The sequence below is a fragment of the Idiotropiscis lumnitzeri genome, chromosome 1 (genome assembly GCF_059441095.1).
Source record: "Idiotropiscis lumnitzeri isolate Australia: NSW breed Sydney's pygmy pipehorse chromosome 1, RoL_Ilum_1.0, whole genome shotgun sequence".
Classification (NCBI taxonomy): Eukaryota; Metazoa; Chordata; class Actinopteri; order Syngnathiformes; family Syngnathidae; genus Idiotropiscis; species Idiotropiscis lumnitzeri.
The window spans coordinates 43,319,849-43,336,359 of NC_142391.1; the positions used below are offsets into that span (position 1 = coordinate 43,319,849).

The following is a 16,511-nucleotide window of genomic DNA, read 5'->3' on the forward strand; positions in this document are numbered from 1 at the left end:
GACCTTGAACTCTCAGTGTAGTTGTGTTTGGCCAACCACTCCTAGGAAGGTTCAACATTCTTGGTTTTCTTCAGTTGTGGATGATAGCTCCAACTTGGTTTTGGGAGTTCCAAAGCCTTGGAAATGTGGCTTTGGAACCTTTTTCAGACTACTACAAACTTAGAAGGGTTTGTTTCTTATGTGTTTCTTTCGATTGTAGTCACATGCAATTCTTCTTTAGATCTTGCAGCCCGACTTCACATTGTTTGACAGGCACCACTTATGTAATTTCTCAATTCACAAAATCTCGGGGCTACAGCCTGGGTGTGACTAATGGAATTAAACTCAGCTGTTCAGAACCTGTGGTTAATTACAACTTATGACATAATAAAGAATGTGGAGGGGAAATTACTTTCTCACATTGGGTAACATATTGGTGTGAATGTGTCTTTGTGAGACATTCACATTTTTTGATGATCTGAAACGTTTAAGTGTGATTAAAAAAAAGGGTAAAAATTGGGACGAGGGCAAATAGTTTTCCAAAACACATTTTTTTTGTTGCAAACCACAAACAGTAGCGGTCTTCAGTATTAGTTAAATTATGTGTGTATTTGGTGAATGATTCAATAACCAATGAGCAGGAAACATTTCCACACAGTTTATTCTCAATAGCGAGGATTGTACTCTTGATCACTTGCACTGCTGCTTTGTCTGCTGCGCTGGTGTCCTCCTTCTGGCTTCCAGGAAGAATTCTCTGAAAGATTTAGTACTTCATCACCCGTCTCTATGCCCAAAACCTGTCGCTGCACCAGTTTGTAGTACAGCCCCCCACTGGCCATCAGCTGACTGTGAGATCCCTGTTCAGCCACATGGCCCTTATCGATCACTATGATACTGTCTGCTCTCTCCACAGTACTGAGCCGATGTGCAACCACCAACACTGTGTGCTCTCTCATGATGTTGTTTAGAGCTTGCTGAACCTGTAGAAACCATAAGATTAAAGCAAAGATAAATGTTATTAACTGTTAAGTTCTCTAACAGCTCTGTAACGAACTCACAAGTGCATTTGTTTGATACTTTATTTTGAAGTTATAATTTGGACACTATATGCTTTTAATTTGGTGCGCTTCCGGTATGAGCAGGAAGTATACATTAACATTACGCTATTTAAGGGGGCGTTTCCAAAGGAAAGGAAAGGAAAGGAAAGGGAAGGAAAAGGAGAAGGAAAAGTTTAACGATCTTGACATTGCCGATCAAGAAATCAGTTTTACGCAATCTAACGGAAAGGAATGGGAACAAGGTATTTAATTGTTGTTTTGTTTCATCGTTATTTCGTTGGCCGTGATTTACCCATGCACAGGTGTTTCATGACATAATTAACTGCTGTCACTCTGACAATAGCGTCCATTTGTCGATTTTGTAGTATCGCGGGTTTTTGTTGTAACTTTATTTTCTCACGTATGGCCAAAGTAGTTACATGGATTTGATTGCATGCCGTTGAGAGCTCTCATTTATGTTTATTATGGTTTGTTTTACACTGTAGCTCTTACGGTGTTTCCACAATGAAATCAAGACAACAAAAGGAATAAAAGACTCTGTGGAACATCAGTACGCTTCACCATTGTCTGGCTGGGTTCGCTACAAGCTCCCTTAAAAACAAATACAAGTGAAGAAAAGCAAAGCTGCTTTGCTTTTATTTTCACATCGGTGAGGATTGGCGTGCCGTCAAAATAGATCATCTGCGCTACGCTCTCATAACGTTTGAGTGCCGTGTTTTCACGGGCGCACCTAAAAGTCCCAAATGGATGGAGTGCCTTATGATGCGGAGCGCTTTCTGTGGACTGAGTTCCAAAAATCTCTTTGTTATGTGACTTTCATGAGTACTCCGCCTGACTGACTGGGTACATGGTATGTGTTAGCCCCCCCTGTTGGTAAAGTTTGAAACTCAGAGCGCTGGATTGACCAGGGAGCAGTACACTTTGTATTGCGTGAGTACCACGGTTTGAGACCACAGTCAATTGACACCAGACCAGTATGTACATGCGGGAGAAAGTTGGCTAAAAGGGCCGCTGTCCATGATGTCAAAGCCTAACATCACAGGTTAGATTACGTAACCTTTACGCAACATTTAATTTCATTGGGTAAAAGCAACGTTACTCACAATGTGTTCACTTTCTGCATCCAGGGCACTGGTCGCCTCATCCAGGATAAGAACATGAGGGTGTCGCACAAGAGCTCTTGCAATGGCCACCCTTTGTTTTTGCCCACCTGACAATTGTGCACCTTTCTCACCGACACCTAGCATGTAAACAGAGAAAAAAGGGGGAAAAAAAACACATCACCTATCAATATCTATTCTAGAGAAAATCTATTTGAAAGACAGAGTTGAAGATATGCAATAATAACTTGTTTGATAGCCTTGGGGCAGGTCCATGATGAAGCCATGAGCATTTGCTTTTGTGGCTGCCTGTATGACAGCCTCCATGGGGACATCAGTCAGACCATAAGTGATGTTCTCCTCAATCGTTCGGGCAAAAAGCAATGGCTCTTGGCCCACAAGCGCCACCTGCATAGGGACCATGATTACTCAAAATGTATGGGTATGTATTGAAGCATATCATCAAGATGGTAATACGTACTGCATTTTGGTTAATCATCAACAATGATGATAATGAATGTTATTTTTTTTTCTTGACAGTCTGACTTGGACTGACCAGAGAATGGAGATATCCATGCTGAAATGTTTGAACAGGCTTTCCATCCAACAGGACTTGACCCTGCTGGGGAACATAGAAGTTTTCCAAGAGGTTGACGCAGGAGCTCTTTCCGCTGCCTGAGGGTCCCACCAGGGCGGTCACCTCGCCAGGTTTTAGAGTGAATGACACTCCCTGCAGCATGCCAATTAAACATATATACACACACACACACACACACATATATACATATAAATATATATATATATAAATATAAATATATATGTATATATATACACACGTTCATATATACATACATACATATATATTTCCCAGTACACAAACGCAACATTCCGTTTGCAAGAGAGTGTGTGTGTGTGAGATCTTTCTCCTTCGATGTTGAACACACACTATTTTGGTTGTTAATAAATGTGAATTCAATGACGAATGCAGTGGTTCTCAATTATTTACTGTCACGCCCCCCCACCAATAAGAAAACAATTCGCACCCCCCGCCCCCACCACCCACTCTCTGCCACAACTATAAATAGCATTTTTGTTGCGAAACAAACCCACACCGGAGAGTTAATACTCGCTATGCACAATTGGCAATGAGAGCACCACTGCCAACTACTGGAGTGGATGTGTAATTACACTTTATTGTAGTACGGCGGAGGGCTGAATGATTTCAAGAAAAAAATGAATCGCAATTTTTCTGTCTGATATCGTGATTTAGATTTTTTTTTCTTTATTTTTTAAATTCAAGCTTCGGTGCAAAAATTCACAATTTCTTCACAATCTACAGTGACATTTACAAACATGATGGAAAATGCCATTATACCATTAAAAACAATAAAATCTATGACTGTAATAATGCAAGGACACTTAATTTTATGAGGGGGCAGTTTTTTATCAAGTTTTTAAAAATTACTTTCTGTCAAGTATAATTTAGTATTTTTGTATTTCTGTATATGAAAATGCATTTTTTTTAAACCCCAAAATGTTTTTGTACTAATTTACATGTTCTTTGTACACAGATTATGTCAATAAAATGTCCCTCAGCAAAGCTAAATTGAAAGAAATTTAAAATTGAGACCTATTATTGTGTAGATCTCGAAACTCAGTCTTCTGTGAGGCAAATATTGATGAGATGATAAAAATTTACTATGTTTGACATCGAACTTTCCATGTTCCGGTCTGAGAGAGTATGCTAAATTGCTAACGTAGCCGTCGTCTTATTTTATGTTTCGATACGTCATGGTTGCAATACAACATTTCCGTTCATAGCTGCTGGCTCTTCGCCCAACCGCCGTTCGAGTATGAGTTCTGTTAAAAGTCGAGCGTACACTAAAGCACTTATTACTCTGTAATTCATTTTAGCGATTAGCACACTTAGCGCCGCCTCATTCGCCTCCTCGTTTAAACCGCTACTTGTTAGTGGGGTTGTTCATTTGTCATCACATAGCTCGCTGCTGCTGCTGTGCACGGACTTTGAGATAGTACAAATAAAGCTCATACTGGTGCAATGCAAGATAGCTTGGCCCCGAGCATTCAAGTAGCACCAAAAGAAATGACTTCCGGGACAACGAGTGACAGGGCGATGCTTTTTTTTTTTTTAGATCAGTACTGCGTGAACTAGGGACACGAACTGCAGCTTTGACTCTCAAAATTGCGTTTCCTGAAATTGCAATTTCAGTCCCAAAATTATCGTTTTGCCGTACTACGGTGGAAAAAAAGCATGTACCCCAGGGTCACACGCGCCCTACTATTTGAGAATCACTGGACTAATGCCTCCTTAATCCATAGTAGACGCTACAATATGTTGCTTACACCAGGTAGCCATGGCACTCCTTACCCACAATGCTTACGTTTACATCGTGGCTGACTCGGATTAACCCGACTGCGCATGTACGCCCATGACAGGCACACAGCCAGCTGGGAAAAGCGTGAGACATGGGCTGTTTCAAGAGATAAGAAATGCGGCAAATAAATATATAAAGGACTCATTGACTACGTAAATTATTTGTCAATGACTTGGATAGTGTTCAGTCGACTAATCTTGACTGCCTTAATACACACACACACACACACATCGAGACACACACGCACACACCCCTGCGCACGCGCGCGTCTGCACACACTGTACCTTAAGGATTTCAATCTCTGGCCGAGTAGGATAGGCAAATTTGATATTTTGAAAATCCACCAGACCAGTGAATCTCTCCAGAGTCTCTGTACCATCTGCTGGGTGGTCAGGCTTTCTGTCCAAATACTCAAAAACCTTTTCAGCAGCTCCTACACCCTGCATGAGGCCGGAGTAAACTGATGCAATGTTCTGTAAAGTGAAGTCCACATAAATTAAGATTATTGACTTTATCAATGATGCACCCCAAACAAACACAAGAGAGACAATAAATAGAGATTAAATACCGCCAAACATTCCCCCATTTCAAGCATGTATATGAAAAATGATAACAAATGGCTGCTTTCCATCTGACCAGTAACCACAAGGTGGCCACCATAGGCAAGGATGGCCACCTCAAGAGCAAGTTCTGAGATCTAGAAAACAGAAAGACTGGATAAATACCAATTCTGTGACCAATACCAATAAAATCATTCAGTAAGCAATATAATTAGTGATGCATTTCCTGATACCTACACAACTGGACCACATATAGCAAGCATATGCCAGGGCTTGTTTCTTGTTGAGATGGTACATGACAACGAGCTTCTCATAGTAGGAGTCAGCCTCTCGATGCTCGTTAGCAAAGCTTCGTACTGTCTTCATGGCTGAAATTGTTTCTTCTGCAACTTTGTTAGCCTTTGCAAGGGTTGTTTGCACCTCTTTAGTTAATTTCTGAAAAAAAAGAGTGGTTAGCGTTAATTAATCTTAAAATGCAAAAAAGAAATAATAACAAAACATTCATCTGTACGTTACCTTGTAGTAATTGCCATAATACTCAGAAATAAGGGCAATAAAAGGAAGTCCCATCATGTTCACTAAAGTGAGCTTCCAGGACATCCCAAACATGAAAATGAGAAAGCCAACAGCCTTGATGGTGCTCCTCAAGAGCACGTTAATGTTCTGGGAGATAAGGTCACTCACTTGGGTGGTGTCAGCTGACAGACGTGAAGTGATGTCACCTGGAAAGTGATAAAAGAACAAGTAAATACATGAGATTAAAAAGGATTGATGTTATCTTGACACTTAACGTACCAGTATGGTTTTCATCAAAAAAGCCAATATCTTGTTTCATTAGAGTTCTAAAGAGGTGGTTCCTGAACCGAAGATTCAATCGTGCAAATGTGAGCGTAAACACTCCTCCGCGCACGCCAACTGCAATTGAACTGAATAGAGGGAAAGTGATTAATAAAAGTCGGGCCTTTTAAAGTTGTTTATCATTAAGCATATTAATGACATTCTGGCCAAAGAGCTTGACCAGAACCAATCATGTTGTAATCAGTGATAACAGTTTTCTTGAATAAACTAAACAAAACGGGGGAAAAAAACCTCTCCTGCTCCTAATGATGTCATCGGTGCATGAAGAGTTAATGTGAAGCGCTTTTAGAGTCTTCTAGGTGGAAAAGCACTACAAAGAAAAACAAATGTGTATTGAATTTAATCAATTTTATTTTACCAAGTGGTTGCACAAAATAAAATCATATGGATCCTGATTATTTGTTTAAGTAGATGCATAGTCCACTTAAAAAAAAAAATCACTGGATCCAGATGATTTTGTTAAGTTGCGACGTAGTAAGTATATGTTCCGGCGCCGACTGGCTATCACCGACAACATGGACAAACTGGGCTGGCCTGAAATAATGACAGAAAGATGACTGACAGACTGATGTGCCTACCTCTGGCTTTATTCTCTGTAATAATGTAGAAACAATGCTCTATCTATATTAATGACCCACACCAAAATGATTATGCTTTTCCCTACATATTTTGTTTAATTTGCTTATGTTGTTTAATGTATTCCTTCTAACAGACAATCAAACGTCCTTGCTTGAGGTAATAAGCTTTCTTAAGCTATGTATGAAAAACCACACACTGACAAGAGTTGTCAGCCATTATTGAAAATAACAAAATAAAATGATGGACTTCTTACAATGTCCCTTCAAAAGAAATAATCCAATACTCACCTGGTAAAGGCCAGTACTGTCAGTGTGATGGCAGGTTTAGCAAAGTATTCCATGCTTTGGTGAACCACAATGCTATCTATAGCCTTACCATAATAGTAAGGTATGAAGGCTTCACCTGCGGGTGGATAAAAAGCATCATGGTAGAAATAATAAGATAAATAAAAATTCTGAGACAATGAACAGAGTGATCCTTCCATCCATTTTCTTCTACTTATCAAAGGTTACGAAGGCAGCAGATTCAACATGGAGGCCCAAACTTCCTTATATCCAGCCACTTCGCCGAGCCCATATGGGTGATCGCAAGGGATTCCCAGGCCAACAAGAAGACATAGTCTCTCCAACTTATCAAGTCTCATCTCAGCAGCCTAGGAGCTCATATGGGTCCTCTCGGTGCAGAGGAGCAGCAGCTCTACTCTGAACCTCTCTCGGGTGAGCAAGCTTCTCATCTGACTCCATTAACCAACACGACTTACATTCATCCAACATCATTTTAACTCTGAAGAGGAGCCCAAACACCTTGCAATAGAAAGTCGTTTTGGCCACTTGTATCCACAATTTTGTTTTTTTACATAGTTATAACAGAGTACAAACCTGCTAGCTGCTCCGGAGAGTCCCAGACTGTTGTTGTGGATGATACAACCTCTTCTCTTTAATTTAAAGGATACCGTCGACAGTCCATTTTGAAGTATTTATGGGCAAACAGAAGAATATTTAAAATTTTTTATATATATCTGCAGTTCCAAATCACTGCGTCTAGGCTTGTATTTTCCCAAAAAGCGCTGTTATTATTGTTATTATTTTTTTTTTTTACATTGATGCATATTTTAAGCAGTTCAAATCAATTTTAAATCGATTACAGATGAAGCGGTACATCTCTACTTAAAGCACTTGTTCATCCATTTGCGCTTTACTGTAATTCCTTGGAATTGTACAACCACATATTTTGCTTGTGTTGGATAGCTGGCCATGTTATGTTTAATTTATTTTTACGTTTAAATTCATATTATCATGTGTTATATGCAAAATATGTATTTTATGAAGAAATTGAAAAAATATGTTACATTGTTACATACAGCTCTTTCTTTAAAATTATCTTTCTATCTTTTTGGGGGAAATGTTACATATCAAAAGTCTGGTATTGTTTCTGTATTGGTGACCACTCAATGTCATGGTCCGTTTCTGTCATGCCATGTTGTTGCTTTGTGTTTGCCCAGCTGAGTGGGGGTGTTTCCTCCAGCGCTCGTTCCCTGGTCATGTCGTCATGGCTGGAGAGACGCGCCCACCACTAATTACTGCACTATTTAAACTCCCTACGCTGAATACTTAGCGTCGGAATATTCTCCTTCCTTGCTCATGTTCATGTTCCAAGTGGTGAATTCTAGACGTCTCGTTATTGCATTTTACGTATCGTGTTTTCGTTCGTTCGTTGTAAGTATTTCCGTTTTCAGTTAGTGATCTTCTCGGTTGAGCTCGCTCGCCAATTGGTTTTCCTTGCCCTTCTGCGGTAAGCGATTTATGTTCATTGTGTTTGTTGCCTTTTGCAAGCGTTTTTTGTTCCCGTCGTTATTTCCCTGGTGTGAGTTTTTCCACCAGCAATTTTCATTGAACTTTGTCGGGATTGCGTTTTGTTTATATATAGATATATAGTGTTCCTGTTTTGTGGTTGTAATAATAAACACCTTTGTTAAATTCAATCTCTCTGTGTCTGCGCTTGAAGAGTCCCGCTCCTATTTTCCAGCAGTTCTGGAAAATATTCCTAACACTCAAGAGTTAAGTACTCTTATTAGTATCGGACTGAAAAAAGTGGTATCGAACACTCCGAATTTTTATGACTTGGCGCTGAACAGGTGGCTTTGTCCCGCTAGGTTAAAAGAAGAAAACGTGCAGGGGAGTTCCTTGCCATATTGCTTAAAGAGATGCCTACATCTGCCAGCCAATCAAAGGACAGCGATGTCACCAAGAGGTTCCGAGGAATTGTTTCATTGTAACTACACAGCCTTAAAAAAGTAAGAGTGGAAAAGCGACCACACTGGGCGGAACTAGGCTGTTTTGAGGTGGAACCGGTACAATGGAAAAGGGACTTAACAGAACAATGCTTGGACTCTGATCAGGAGGACTGTTCCTCCCAATCTTGCCCTTCCAGGTGTAAATATCATGTCACCATGTGAGCACTGAAGTCCTCTATAGGGCGCCCCCAGCAGGACCAACCACTTGGGTACTGCGGTTTGGTGCATTGGCCTATTAAACAGTCAGGACCCATCCTCGCACCTGAAGATGGAGAGGCTACCCTTTCGCCCACCAGGGTGAACTCCAACGAGCAGTTGCCAAGCCGGGTGCAATAAGTACGCCCACGCCTCCTCAGTGCTCCCGACTGTAAGGAACTCCAGAGTGGAAGACAGCACAACCCAGCACGAGAGCCCGACTATAAGTGGTCGTAATTTATTGACCTTGCACACTAGCTCAGACTCGTTACTTTTCAGACAGGTAACATATTCCATATCCTTAGAGCCAGCTTCTGAAGCCAAGGTCCCCGCCTTGAGCCGTCGCCCAGCTCACATTGCACCCTGACCCTATTGAACCCTTCCACAGGGGGGAACTCATGAAAAGGGGGACCCATGTTGTCTTTTCGGGCTGTGCCCGGCGCAGCCCTGTGGGCGGAGGCCACTAGGCCTGGCTACCAAGTCGCGGCCCTGGTGACCCCTGTCCGGGTCGGGTAAAACATCATCCATTAGTTGTATTCATCATTGGGGGTCTCTGCGACGTGCTTTGTCTGGTCCCCCTCATCTAGGACCTGTTTGCCATGAGTAACATTGCTAGGGGCAGAAAGCCCCAGAAAATTTAGCTCCTAGATCACTGGGAAACACAAACCCCTCCACCAGGGCAAAATAAAGGCTCAAGGAGGAGCACACAGTGTGATACGGTCACATACTATATCGCATGACATCTTAGTACATGGTGAATGAAAAGTTCAAAACAGCTGCAGCAATCATGTACGTACAATATGCATTACTAACTTTTTAAACTATATTGGGATGACTGAGGTGAGTTTTATTATTTATTTTGTAGATTATTCCAGTCATTTGGATTGGAAATTAAAAAGTTTGCAACAGACTTTGGAGGTTACTATAACTGTTGGAAACAGAATACGGATGTGGTACGCATGGGTAAGCAAACTGTGATGATAGGATGTGGTCTTACTAATGACTACATGAAGCATTTTTCTTCCAAAATTAGTCCATTATAGTCCTGATATACATTAATGTAATAACAAGTTATAATTAAAATTTTAGCTTCATTATATTTTATTATTTAAGCCTTTTATGACATATCACTTTTTTTTGCAGTGTACATTTGACATTTTGCGGCCTCGCTAAAATAATTCATTAGGGAAGGATTTAACGTAACGCGAAACAAAAGTGGGGAACGTAGTTAAAAAAAATAAATAAAAAAATCAATGATGGTTCATCAATTTCAATGGCCAAAACTGATGTTAGATGCTGCCTCAACATGCATGATTGTGTAACATTGAGGTAATTGTACAGTATTTGACACTAAAATATTTTTAATGTGACTGCACCTGAATGTGTCATCCAGCGGTATGACCGTTTCATGTTAGTTTAAATATAAAAAATAAAAAACAGGAAGAACCTAATTTGCAATCCAACATGATACTCACACACAGCAGAGATGATGAGGAAGATGATGGCTACAGTCAACAGTCCTCCATCTTTTTTCGTGTAGCTCAGAAGACGTCCCAGGGTTGCTCCTGTGGTGGTTTTCGCGCTCTCATTCTTCTCACAATTGTTCTTCCTCTCACTGCACACACCCTTCTCTTCCTCTTCACAATCTGACTGGAGTAAATTCTCAGTGTCCTCACAATGACCCAGTTCATGGCTGTTGCTATTTTCCTTCCCTAGAACCCACCACAGTGCCAGAACTGCCAATGAGGAGAAACAGGTCCAGCAAATCAGACTCAAAGACCAGGGACGATGAGATAGAGGCCCAAGTTCACTCAGTATCAGCAGCTTGACCAGTGTATACGTTATAATGGTCTGGCAGACTAATAGGATGAGGGTTCGGAGTTTAGTCACTCTGTGTGGGCCATCCTCCCTGTTCCATATCACTCCAATAGAGGCACCCAGCAGGAGAGAAGCTCGAAGCAGTGCAGTCACCCAGATGTCCAAGACTGACTGCAGAATGCTAAAGTTCAAGCCATCCTCCACAAAAATGTTCAAATGCGATCCATGTGCATATAGAACTGTGGCAATAATGAGGTCCAGAAGACTGTATGAAATAGTACAGCTCACATTTATTTTGGTACCCATGAGGATTTCTTTGTCAAATGCTCAAGAGAAAACCGTGATGTATGAATAATATTTGAGGATTTTGGGCCAATTATAAACCCAAATCCCTCGTTGTAATTATTCTCCCACGTCTATTTTCCTATATTCAAGCGGCTGGGGATATACAGGGCAGTAACAAAATAAGTCCGCAATAAAAATAATTGTCACTTGGGGGACACAGACAGCTCTTACCCATGTGCCACCACAATTTGTTAGCTGACCACATTAATTCGCTTACTGCAGGCATGAAAGTGCAGTTTAAATGCTGCTATCAGCACCTTTGGTAGCAAGTCTCGTGGCCGTACTGCAGTTATTGGTATGAATGAAGTCCGAAGAGGCTTACCGGGGGTATGCTGAATTAACAGTCTCAGAATGATGGGGGCAGGTGGGAAACTTCTCTAAGTGCGCTGCGTTCACCTTTCGCGGCAAGTGCACTCGCAAAGTCAAGTCGTAGCGGTTTGGGCAGGTGGGAAGAGCGTTTATATCGGTGTCAAGGAGTGCCCCCGTCTGAGTCCTGTTTCGGTGACATTAGCTTGAAAAGTAATTCAGGTTTCTGCGGCAACCCCCGGTTCGCTCTCCGTTCCGGATAGTAGCGGAAAACCAGAAAGTCACTGACACCAGAGCATGATCATTTCTGATGCGGAAGGAGAAGAGTGTGAAGCTCCGCCCACAGCCATTCTGCTCGTTGCTGCTCGTTCAAGAACACTAAGCATGGATCTTAAAGACGACGTCAGTGATGCATGACTTGACTTCATGATGAAAGCCTTTTTTCAAAACTGGGTACGGCATAGTTCACATATAGAATTGCGTATACGTATTTTCAAATACAATGCGCATATTTGCCCAAACCCGCAAACTATTGAGATTCGTACACTGCAATGCAGATGAGATATTTCTCAACATACATATAATTATGACCATAAACCAAATACTGAACGTTATAACAAAAACGCTATTTAAACGGAGGTAAACCCAACATTGACGCGTAGAATCAGTTGCATTTGATTACTGATTGTCATAGTAAAATGTGGTAAACCATTTTATTGTCAACGGGCTTTGTGGCTTGGTTACTCAGGATGAAAAAGTTATGTTTGGAATCACCTGATAGTAAAATAAAAGGAAACAGAGTTAATGAGTTACTCATGTTAAAATACACAACCTTCTAACAACAAAATGACACAGACAAAGTGGACTGAAATAATTTAATATTTTCTAAGAAACTATCTGTATTTCATCTGGAGCTCATTAGGCAAATAAGCACAATTAATGTACATCATTGTAGGGGACATTTCAGTGTGTGATTAAACGCCACACATTATATATAACACGATCTGGATCATATTTTCCATTTATAACCTTAGATATCTCACATGGGGTTTCTTTGTCAGATGAACATTTCAGAGAGTCCTAAATTCTCAGTGGATATCAGATTCAGCCAAGTGATAGGCTAATTCAGTTTTTATAACTTCAGAGCTGCTTTGCTCGGTGGCCAGCACCGTCTCCACAGGGAAAGACAAATATAAACCCTCTTCTTTCAGTTTTTTCGAGGAAGGCGGCTCTCTGGTTTTTAAAGTCATTGCTGGGTTGTTGTGTGCCTTTCTTTTTATATTTTTCTTCTCCTGTTTGTAGGCTGCTTTCATGTTGGCTATCACCTGAAAAGAGGACACACATTCAGAGACCAAGCAGGTGAAAAAAAAAAAATGAACGTGATTGAATTACTCCACAAACATACAGTAAGATGTAGTTTTGTTTTAATCTATTAACCATGTTTGCTGTTATGCCAAATGCGTTCACTAAAATAACACAAGATCAATTATCTTGGCAGCAGTGGAACAAATCTATGTAGAGGTGTGGGTGTATACACTACAGGAAACAACACAGATTCATATGTTGGGTTGGAGAGACTACGACAGCACAGATTGTACATTGAAGTTGAAGATTAACCAACTTTTTTCCAGTATGTTCAAGTGACCTGATCAGAACGAGGCAACATTTGGCCTTTGAGTTCTGTAAACACATTTTTTAGCTAAAATGATCATGTCTGGTTACAGCTCCAGCTGTTTGTGAAATGCGCTATATAAATAAAGTTGTATTGTATTGTATGGCAACATTCCTGTGGGAACTGAAAGTGGTTGTCTTTGGGTGAAATTTGGAATTTAATATGATGTCTTTTTCTACTAGATTGTTCTTAGAACATTATTTACAAGAGTAATTTTATTACCCCAGCTGAACCCCAGCATACTCACGGTTTGACACTTGCGGATTCACTTATTTGCATGTTTCTGACATTTTTTATTCAATACTTTTGGATATTGGTTGTTGATTTCTCCCGCCAGATTTGCCATTTTTTTTTAAATTGAGAACACATACTGAAGGTTTATGAGCGTTTTTCAAGAGTTAAAATGAGGGGTTCTAATCCCCTGCATCTCCCGACTACGGTTAGGCAGCGAGCAGGAACGGTTAACACTATATTACGCAGATTTACGCTGTTCGCAGGCCAGCCCAGTGCCTATCTCAGGCGAATAGCGAAGGTCCACTGTATAGCAAAGAAATTAGGTGAATTACACTCACAGATCGAAGCAGCAAATTTGCTGACTGCAAATCGAACTAATTATTTCAGAAAAACTTAATTTCAAGAGAGATTATGAGGATAAAATAAAATACACATATTAAAAGATAACAGACAATTACCAGCTGCTTAACAGTGTTCTGTTGTTCTTGCATTATAGTCATGTATGTAGAAGCCTTCTCTTTGATAGAATACATATCCTCCTCATGATCATCATGTCCAAGTGGAGCCTTTGTAAAAGGAAAGGGAATTTAGTTATCAGAAAACCAACGGACTTGTTAGAAATAGCTTGCACCCAGTCTTACCTGGTTTAGTGTATTAACTTTACGATTGAACATGAGAGAATAAGGAGTGAACTTGGTTGTGGGGTTGATGGATGTTCTGAAGAGAAACAGCACAGGGTCCAGAAAGTCATCCCAGTCTGTCTGCTTTTCCGTCACCATCTGCATAATGGCCTCCTTCAACAATGGACTAGTGCAGTCGTGTAACGGGTTAAGTTGAGGCTGAGCCAGAGGAGAGACTTTCTGCATGATGCCCCATCTGTTGCTCAACAGATCTGTAACCTGCCAAAAAAGAAATCGACAACACACTGATCCACACCTTCCCATCCTCTGAATGATAAGCATGCTTTTATAATTATTGACTTACATCTCACCTCATCACAGAAGTCTGCGGACTGTGTGCACACAATGGTTTTAGGGGCACCAAACCTGAAAACATGGTGAAAGTATAATTCCAATAGTAAGACATTTCTAAATATTAAAAGACATTAACTTCACACTTTATTCAGCGACAGCAGTTTGAAATTTTGCAGATATAAAAGCTGCCAAAATGTTGGCCTTTCAAAACAATTTTGGAGCGTCTCTGTTAGATTACTTGCCCTATGTCTCGCAATAAATTCCACAATTTTTGTCAACAAAAATATTGTACCATATCAAGCACAAAGTAAAAGACTAAATTTGAATCACATTGACAACACCCGTTATTCATAATTTTAAGATGTCAGAATGTGTTTTTACCTGGACATACATTTGGAAATACACCTCGCTACGGAGACAGCATCTGTCTTTTGCACTGGAAATGCCTCAGGCCATTTACTAAAGTAATCAATGAGAACTGTAGCATGTGTGTTCAATTGCTGGGTCATGGGGAAGGGCCCTGTGGGGAAAAAAAAGACAAGCTGAAAACATGTCTCAAAACAGGAACCAATCCCGCAAAATACGTTATTTTTGGGAACAAAATTAGGCAAAAACCTATGATGTCAATTCCAACTATATCCCATGGTGCATCAACTTTGATGGGTCGGACTGTCCTCGCCAGATTTTTATTCCTCTCTGCATGTTGACATGTCTCACATACTTTTATCTGAAAAATGAAATCATACAGGTTAGGCATCATAATTAGTGTCACAGTCCGATGACGTTAAAAATAATAACGAAGACATGATAGCAGTACCCAGTCCACCACATCCTTGATGATGCCCAGCCAGTAGTACTTGCTTTGAATTCTGTGGACGGTCTTCTTCTGACCCAAATGATGTCCGAGGTCATTAAAGTGGCAGTCAAGAAAAATCTGCCTCTTCCGCTCAGCCTCAATGACAACCTCTCTCTTTTCTTCTTTCTTTGGCCCTACATAATAGAGCTTGGTGTCTAAAAATGCAAAGACAAATTAAAATTTAGTAGGTGTAAGCAAGAAAGGTTTTTTTTAACTATTTCAAGTTACATAAAACATGAATAGACAGTGAAAGCAAATTTGGCATACACTTCTCTGAACAACAAAAAATGCTTAAATAAAATAACTCACGTTTATAGAGGTGTTTTATTAATGATGCCGAATGAGCGGAAATATCCAGCCATTACAAGGAACGTTTTACAAGTTTAGATTAAATTCAGAAACGATGTTGGTTAGATTAAACTGAAAGGACGGAAAGCCACATTTTAAACAAATTAATTAAATATATAACATTATTAATATGCATTGCACAGTCGTCATGACGCTGCGCCGTTGCAGAAAGCGTATTTTTAAATACTGTACACGTTTAGGAAACGGAAGCTCATCTTGTCGGATACTTGAGGCAGTGGGTGAATCAATACCAATCAATCTGTTTAAAATCGATGGTGTAAGATTTTAAAGCAAGCCTGACCGTCGATGATGAATTTCTGTGCGTATCTTTTGAGATTCTTCTTTCTTAAAGGATTCATCGACTGCGGGAAGCATCCTTTGGCCACAAAAGTGTAAATGTCGCCGAGTTTATTCGAGCTGGATTCGACCACCTCCTCCTCTGCTACTTGCAAAGTGTCCACACTCAACATTTCTGCAATGACCTTATTGGGATTCGGACATAAAAACGACAGAAAGCATCCAGAAGCATTGCGCTAATGCTAAAGCACGCGACTGGAGCAGCGTCTTCTTCTTCTTAATGATAAAAAGCAACACAGGATCATTATCGCCACCAACTGTCTCGCAATCAAAACATGTTGGTATCCGCGGCTCATCATACTTGTAAAAACGCACATCTTGCCCGCATTATTGTTATAGAAACAAGAACGTCTGTCGTTCCCCGAAGATAAGTTCAGAGGCCATTATCAAATTAGAACATTGTCGTAGCTATTTATCATTGATCAGATTGGCGATAAACACAAAAAACAAACAAACAAATAATGACGAGGGTGTTCCGGCAATATGTCACAAGTTTCAACATAAACTATGGCAATAAACAAAAATACAATTTCATGTGTAAAGATTTAATACACGTATTACATGTTTTAGCTCATAAACTCCC

General features: G+C 40.3%; 2 protein-coding genes across 4 annotated transcripts; both read right to left on the reverse strand.

Moving 5' to 3' along the window:
- Positions 1 to 622: 622 nt before the first annotated feature.
- abcb9 (ATP binding cassette subfamily B member 9) lies at positions 623 to 11,858 on the reverse strand. Of its 3 annotated transcripts, XM_088301727.1 has the most exons (12): positions 10,494 to 11,858; positions 6,818 to 6,932; positions 5,889 to 6,019; positions 5,778 to 5,815; positions 5,610 to 5,681; positions 5,331 to 5,528; positions 5,102 to 5,230; positions 4,818 to 5,006; positions 2,694 to 2,867; positions 2,386 to 2,545; positions 2,141 to 2,277; positions 623 to 959 (listed from the first exon to the last, which is right to left on the reverse strand). In XM_088301727.1, exons 1-12 carry the CDS (start codon positions 11,140 to 11,142, stop codon positions 645 to 647), a joined length of 2,307 nt encoding a protein of 768 aa, XP_088157853.1. In that variant the 5' UTR covers positions 11,143 to 11,858; the 3' UTR covers positions 623 to 644. The 3 variants fall into 3 exon arrangements, with proteins under 3 accessions (XP_088157853.1, XP_088157862.1, XP_088157846.1); XM_088301736.1 differs by lacking the exon at positions 5,610 to 5,681; XM_088301720.1 differs by having other exon boundaries at positions 5,610 to 5,815.
- Positions 11,859 to 12,348: 490 nt separating this feature from the next.
- LOC148344712 (gypsy retrotransposon integrase-like protein 1) lies at positions 12,349 to 16,321 on the reverse strand. The gene is made up of 8 exons (XM_088301764.1): positions 15,873 to 16,321; positions 15,185 to 15,378; positions 14,983 to 15,094; positions 14,749 to 14,887; positions 14,385 to 14,439; positions 14,035 to 14,292; positions 13,852 to 13,959; positions 12,349 to 12,812 (listed from the first exon to the last, which is right to left on the reverse strand). Exons 1-8 carry the CDS (start codon positions 16,039 to 16,041, stop codon positions 12,576 to 12,578), a joined length of 1,272 nt encoding a protein of 423 aa, XP_088157890.1. The 5' UTR covers positions 16,042 to 16,321; the 3' UTR covers positions 12,349 to 12,575.
- Positions 16,322 to 16,511: the final 190 nt, after the last annotated feature.

Coding starts and splice junctions, on each gene's coding strand:
- abcb9 (XM_088301720.1), bottom strand. CDS start 11,142: ATGGGTACCAAAATAAATGTGAGCTGTACTATTTCATACAGTCTTCTG. Junction 2,868..4,817: donor CAGAGATTGAAATCCTTAAG/GTACAGTGTGTG, acceptor GGCATGCTGCAG/GGAGTGTCATTCACTCTAAA. Junction 2,546..2,693: donor ATGGATATCTCCATTCTCTG/GTCAGTCCAAGT, acceptor GTCCCTATGCAG/GTGGCGCTTGTGGGCCAAGA.
- LOC148344712 (XM_088301764.1), bottom strand. CDS start 16,041: ATGTTGAGTGTGGACACTTTGCAAGTAGCAGAGGAGGAGGTGGTCGAA. Junction 15,379..15,872: donor ACAGAAATTCATCATCGACG/GTCAGGCTTGCT, acceptor TTGCATTTTTAG/ACACCAAGCTCTATTATGTA. Junction 13,960..14,034: donor AAGTTAATACACTAAACCAG/GTAAGACTGGGT, acceptor CCTTTTACAAAG/GCTCCACTTGGACATGATGA.